General features: G+C 36.6%; 1 protein-coding gene across 1 annotated transcript in view; it reads left to right on the top strand.

Moving 5' to 3' along the window:
• The first annotated feature begins 2,944 nt into the window (after positions 1–2,944).
• The window catches only part of LOC137619930 (uncharacterized), a 13,379-nt gene continuing 8,823 nt past the window's right edge, over positions 2,945–7,500 (top strand). The window contains exon 1 of the mRNA XM_068350211.1: positions 2,945–3,775. Coding sequence (XP_068206312.1) covers positions 2,945–3,775 — 831 coding nt within the window. The remainder of the gene's footprint in view (positions 3,776–7,500) is intronic.

Below are 7,500 nucleotides of genomic sequence, written 5' to 3'. Positions count from 1 at the left end.
TTATTTTCTATCAATATTTTGATACCATGGATTATGGGATATTATAGATACAATAACAATAAAAAAATCTACAAAAGGAATGTTTATATACATAACTTCAAAACCACTGCATGATTATGTAACTGTATCTATGTCTCCAGTTTTCTTTTTTAAATCTGTATTTGAAAAAGTTTATTTTTTGTTATCAATATTTTGATACAGTGGATTAGGAGATATAGATACAATAACAACAACAAAGGCAGCTATTTCTAGTCCACTGCAGGACAAAGGCCTTAGACATATTCTTATTCGCGTCTGGGGTTTGGCCAGTTTTCCTCACCACACTGCACTGACCAATGAGGATTGGTCATGGTGGGATATTTTCGTCTGATCGATCACAACAAACCAACCTAGTATGGGTGTCTCAAACTAGTACAGCTTTGATTATCAAGGCGATACACAAAACCTTTCACCACGTTAAGGTACCCCGTCTCATAAAGGGAGATACAATACACCTATATTAAAATGTATATATTCCTATCTATCTATTCCTAGATAGACAGATAACTAGATAAAATGACAGCTTCTTGAGTATATAAAAGTAAATTTATGAGAAATATTCTGCATTCCATGAAAATTTTCTTTTCCATTCCAGATCCTCCTCTGCTCGTTTCCAGAAACACCATCCCCAATAAAGAAGAATTGGGGGCACTCGTGAAAAAGAAGAAGAAAAACATTTCCTTGACGCTCAATTTACCGTAAGATTTCAAACAAATCATGACTATAATCGAATGTCTTTCCATACCGCGCAGTTATTCGCCTTTCTCCTCCTTGTCCTCTTGTTATTCTGAGTCATTCCTCTTTCCTTTCCTCTTTTCGCCTTCGTCTTTCAGTCCCATTACTCGTCCAGTTCCTTACCCCTCCGTCTTCCAGTCCCATACCCTCTCTCTTCCAGTCCCCATACTCTTCCAGTCTCTCACCCTCCCTCTTCCAGTCCCTCACCCTCCCTTTACCAGTTTCCATACTCTTCCAGTCTCTCACCCACCCTCTTCCAGTCCCTCACCCTCCCTCTTCCAGTCCCCATACTCTTCCAGTCTCTCACCATCCCTCTTCCAGTCCCCATACTCTTCCAGTCTCTCACCCCCCCTATTCCAGTCCTCATACTCTTCCAGTCTCTCACCCTCCCTCTTCCAGTCCCCATACTCTTCCAGTCTCTCACCCTCCCTCTTCCAGTCCCCATACTCTTCCAGTCTCTCATCCTGCCTCTTCCCGTCCCCATACTCTTCCAATCCCTCAACCTCCCTCTTCCAGTCCCTCAACCTCCCTCTACCAGTCCCCATATTCTTCCAGTCTGTCACCCACCCTCTTCCAGTCCCTCATCCTCCCTCTTCCAGTCCCTCATCCTCCCTCTTCCAGTCCCCATACTCTTCTAGACCCCATACTCTTCCAGTCTCTCACCCTCCCTCTTCCAGTCCCCATACTCTTCCAGTCTCTCACCCTCCCTCTTCCAGTCCCCATACTCTTCCAGTCTCTCACCCTCCCTCTTCTAGTCCCTCCTAACCCAACACCCCCTTTCCAGTATCCAGACCATCAGATTCGGGCGAATATCATCATCATCATCTTCCGACACATTTCATATCGATGGGGGTGACGCTTTCAATAATGTTATTCATGACCCGTACATTACTGCCATCGGACTTCTCCTTTTGAAAGGGTAAATTCGAGCGAGCGTATCAGTCGATTTTTTTTTTTATATTCTTTCCCTCGCGGCTTTTGTGTCTGAGTGTGTCTTCTGTCATGTGGATCTCCTTTTATTAGAAAAGTAGTTTAGCAGAAGACTTCACTGGATTTCTTCTCTATTCTTTCTTTGTTCATTTTAAGATGTTGCTGTAATTCCATGGTATTTTTATGTTCTCGTACACTCACTGGGATTCTGTATATATGTCATAATTCTATCAAATTTCAGCTTTTGTATTTTTCTCTTTAGGGTTATATTTATTCCTCTCTCTCTCTCTCTCTCTCTCTCTCTCTCTCTCTCTCTCTCTCTCTCTCTCTCTCTCTCTCTCTCTCTTATGTGTTTATTTCAAAATGTTAGTGTAATTGTATTGCATCTTATATTCTTGAATGTTATTGTACACTCATCCGCAATACTCTCTCTCTCTCTCTCTCTCTCTCTCTCTCTCTCTCTCTCTCTCTCTCTCATTTTGGCACATCAGCGCCTTTGGGAAACGAAACGTCAAAATTGTTATGATTGCCCCCGAGACCAAGAACCATCTACATTGCCATCTGTCGGCAGTGCGAGCATTCAGCTTTGCGGTAGCAATATTAGAGATGCTGATTTATAAGTCTCCAAGGGTGAGAAGTGACTCCTGATATTCTTCCATTTTGAGAAATGTATTCGTACCCTAGAACTGTTTTACATAGTCATTTCTAGATTCTTCAATTTAAGCTTAACATACATACATACATACATATACCAAGGCACTTCCCCCAATTTTTGGGGGTAGCTGACATTAACAAATGAAACAAAATACAAAGGGGACCTCTACTCTCTACGTTCCTCCCAGCCTAAGCTTAACATATCTCTATTTTATTTTCTATATCTGTGAAACGTTATGATTGGAGTATTTGCCAGGTGCTTAAGATTACTATTTTTTTTATTTACGTTAAGGAGCAACTCAGATGAATAAGCCCTTGCTTATTTTCCCTCTGGGAAATGTGTATAGGAAAATGTTTTCATGAATGTGAAGGTTATAAGCATTCTTTTTCTCTTAATGTCCTCTAGTAATTCAGTTCTCAAATATCTCATTTTTTAATGTTCAAGTACAAATGTACGGCTGTATCAAATTAAACATATTTTCCAAATGAACACTTGATATAGTTCTAAGAAATTATTATGTCAAATCAGCCTCATTTTAAGCACAAGTAACGCTCTCATCGTATTAAAAAAGATGGTTCTTTGAATATGATTATCGTCGTATTAGAAAACGTTTCTTTGAATATGATTATCGTTGTATTAGAAAATGTTTCTGTGAATATGACTATCGTCGTATTAGAAAACGTTTTTTTGAATATGATTATCGTCGTATTAGAAAACGTTTCTTTTAATATGATCATCGTCGTATTAGAAAACGTTTCTTTGAATATGATCATCGTCGTATTAGAAAACGTTTCTTTGAATATGATTATCGTCATAATAGAAAACGTTTCTTTTAATATGATTATCGTCATAATAGAAAACGTTTCTTTTAATATGATTATCGTCGTATTAGAAAACGTTTCTTTGAATATGATTATCGTCATAATAGAAAACGTTTCTTTGAATATGATTATCGTCATAATAGAAAACGTTTCTTTTAATATGATTATCGTCGCATTAGAAAACGTTTCTTTGAATAAGGTTATCATAGTATTAGAAAACGGTTCTTTGAATATGATTATCGTCGTATTAGAAAACGTTTCTTTGAATATGAGCATCGTCGTATTAGAAAACGTTTCTTTGAATATGATTATTGCCGTATTAGAAAACGTTTCCTTGAATATGATTATCGCCGTATTAGAAAACGTTTCCTTGAATATGATTATCGCCGTATTAGAAAACGTTTCTTTGAATAAGGTTATCATAGTATTAGAAAACGTTTCCTTGAATATGATTATCGCCGTATTAGAAAACGTTTCCTTGAACATGATTATCGCCGTATTAGAAAACGTTTCTTTGAATATGATTATCGCCGTATTAGAAAACGTTTCCTTGAATATGATTATCGCCGTATTAGAAAACGTTTCTTTGAATAAGGTTATCATAGTATTAAAAAAAATATGTTTGCATATGAAGTTACTGTCGTATTAAATCACGAGCAGTTGAATAGATCATTCGGTTTTTTTTTTTATAAAGCAAAAATGTAAGCTAGTAGAGATATACAGAACTAGACAAAAAAAAACGCCTCTCTTTAAAAAAAAAAAAGGTAGAATAAGTAGATCTCAAAAGGCTACCCACTAAGATATAGAAAACTGAACAGAAAAAGACACTTCTCAAAAAAAAAGTGGAATGAGTAAATCTCAAAAAGGCTACCGTCCATGATGTACTATTGGATGATTTACATGTTCTATAGAGACTCGGAAATAAATAGCTTCCATTTACAGTCTGATTCAAACCCCCTTTAGAAGTATCCCCTCCCTAAAAAAAAAAAAAAAAAAAAAAAGGGGGGGGAGGAGGAGTTTGGGTGGGCTTTTCTGTCCTCCCCAAATAAAAAATAAAATAAAAGGAGGATTTTCTGTCCAGTTGTCCTTAGGGTAATCAGACATGCTAACTTTTTTTTTTCGGGGGGGGGGGAGACATTCATATCTCTAAGGAATAAAATAAAAGAATGGGGAAAATTGCTTGTTTTAAAGAATGTATGTCATAAAGGGATATACTCTCCCTTCCATTAAGTCGGAAGTCACTTAAGATACGCATTCATATTTAGACCATACGATCAAATGGTCAGGATATCGATGTATCTTTCCCGCTGGCAATTTGTGACCTGTCAATAGGGAAATGATGTTATATCCATATATCATAAAAACCATAAGTCTCTCTCTCTCTCTCTCTCTCTCTCTCTCTCTCTCTCTCTGGGCGTATTTGCGTTCCATTTACGCTTGCATTCAGCACAATATCTGCGACGTCTGTATTCACATACGCTTGTTCATTTGTTCACAACTACATTTTAATAGATTTGCTCTCTCTCTCTCTCTCTCTCTCTCTCTCTCTCTCTCTCTCTCTCTCTCTCTCTCTCTCTCTCTCTCTCTCTCTGGCGTCTTTGCGTTTCCTATGCGCTTCTCTGTATTCATATACGCTTTTTTCACTCCTGCTTTTGCATATATCTGTATGAATGTAATTGAAGTACAAAGGATTTTCATATCGTTTTGATTTAATAATCAATTCGCCAAAGAGCAAAGTGAATGACAACAGGAAATATTTGTCTTATAATGTAACACAAATATATGCCATTGATTTTACCTTCTCGAAACCCACTTGACTCTTCTTATCTATTTCTCCTCATAGTTATTAATCTTTACGAAAATAAAGGCCTAACGATTTATTTTAATTACAACAAGCATATGTTTGTTAATAAATTCACTATACATAAATGCGCTTGGATTTTTTACTACAAAAAGTTGCAATATTTCATAGTTGATGTCCATTTTGTCCTTTGCATTTTTTTTGTACTCAGTCTATAATACCAAAATATTTGGCAGATGTAATTTTTCCCCATGACGTATTTTTTCTAATATGACTTTCCCCCAAAACTAAAGTTCTCCAATTTAAAGCATTATTATCCGGACGCTCCCAAAATCAACGTTGATGATAATGACGAGAATATTCGGGAGTATTTTGATCTGCTCCTCGACTTTATGGCTTCAAAAATTTCAAATTTGCGGCGAATATTTTCATGCTGAACAGGCTGACATATATCTCTTTTTATAGTTTATTTATGAAATATCTGTTTTAATATTGTTACTTACTGTTCTTAAAATAATTCTCCTTTCATGGTTTATTTATGAAAAATCTAATTTAGTATATACTGCTTTTAAAATATGTTATTTCGATTGTTTATTGCTTTTCCTGCAGTTTATTTATTTCGTTATATCCTTTCTATACTGGGGTATTTTTCCTTGTTGGAGCCCTTGTGCTTGTATCATCCTCCTCTTTGCCTAGAGTTATAGCTTACCTGATAATAATAATAATAATAATAATAATAATAATAATAATGATAATAATAATAATAATAATAATAATAGCCTACTAGGGTATTTTCCCTGTTGGAGCCCTTAGGCTTATAGCATTCTGCTTTTTTCAACTAGGGCTGTAGCTTAGCTAATAATAATAATAATAATAATAATAATAATAATAATAATAATAGCAGCGGCCTACTAGGGTATTTTTCCCTGTTGAAGACCTTGGGCTTGTAGCATCCTGCTTTTTCAACTAGGGTTGTAGCGTAGCTAATAATAATCATAATAATAATAATAATAATAATAATAATAATATCTGATATTCGCAGGACCCCTGAGGCCATCAGCGTGTAGGACTCAAGACCAAAGGCTCCATTTGCTGCGAGTCTGTGAACTGTGACGGCCTCCGAGGGTGGTCATACGATGACGAGGGGAGAGAGAGAGAGAGAGAGAGAGAGAGAGAGAGAGAGAGCCTACAACAGCAGTCCTTGTTGCCGTGGCCAAGAGTTATTAGAGACTATCAATAGAAAGAAATAAATAGTCTATTATTATTATTATTATTATTATTATTATTATTATTATTATTATTATTATTATTAACAGGAATCGTCTGTTTACTGCTTTTAACGATTTAATCGTTTGTTTACTGTTCCAGAAAAGAGTTTCTTTGATTTATTTATAAATCGCAAAATGAAGACGATTTATATATTCCAAATCAGGAGATTTCAATTTGGAAAATGTGGTAAATGGCAATTTAGATAAACCAACATGGCGACTGCCGGTTGGGAAAAGTTAGGGGAGAGAGAGAGAGAGAGAGAGAGAGAGAGAGAGAGAGAGAGAGAGAGAGAGAGAGAGAGAGAGAGAGAGGAGGGGGTTTTGGGGGTTTGAGGGGTGAAAAAGGAGGGCCTCTTGGGTGAGCTAATTCAGCCATTGTTAGGCAACGAAGGGTGAATGAATGATATAGTGGCCGGCATTATGCTAACACTAACACTCTCCTTTTATATTGCCCCCGAGCAGACTCTATTCACACTCGCCGACGCCATCGATCACAAGGAAATTAGACACTGAATTGACGACCATTTCGCGCCATTTTCCAACGCCCGGCTTTTCAGTCGGGGACGTAATGTTGATAAATGTGAAATGTCTCTCTTTTTTATGCTATTCTTTATTCGAGTGTCTTGCATTCTTCACACATGCTTTCTTTATTGTACGGACTCTGTCCGTTTCTCATTAAATACATGGAACGTTCATAAAGATCTGGATGGGTAAAAAGGTTTTTGTAAACTGCGTGGCACTAAGAATTCGAATCGCAATGCTTCGATCACAAAGAACATCTGGATGGTTGAAAGGAAGTTTTTTAAAGTGGGAGGCACTACGTGTTCGAATCGTAATGCTTCAATCACTAAGAAGATCTGAATGGTTAAAATGACGGTTTTGTAAACTACATGGCACTACGCATTGAAATCGTAATGCTTCAATCATAAAGAATATTTGAATAGATAAAAAGACGTGTTTTAAATTGTGTGGCACTGCTCGTTCGAATCGTAATGCTTTTATCATATAGAAGATCTGAATGGTTAAAATGACGATATTGGAAACTACATGGCACTACGCATTGAAATCGTAATGCTTCAATCATAAAGAAGATTTGAATAGATAAAAAGACATTTTTGTAAATTGTGTGACACTACTCGTTCGAATCGTAATGCTCCGATCACAAAGAAAATCTGGATGATTAAAAGGACTTTTTTGTAAACTGTGTGGCACTAAGCGTTCGAATCGCAATGCTTCGATCACAAAGAAGAT

This window comes from Palaemon carinicauda, chromosome 26, assembly GCF_036898095.1.
Source record: "Palaemon carinicauda isolate YSFRI2023 chromosome 26, ASM3689809v2, whole genome shotgun sequence".
Classification (NCBI taxonomy): domain Eukaryota; kingdom Metazoa; phylum Arthropoda; class Malacostraca; order Decapoda; family Palaemonidae; genus Palaemon; species Palaemon carinicauda.
Note: the sequence above shows the minus strand (reverse complement) of the source record. Positions and strands in the feature narration are given on the sequence as shown.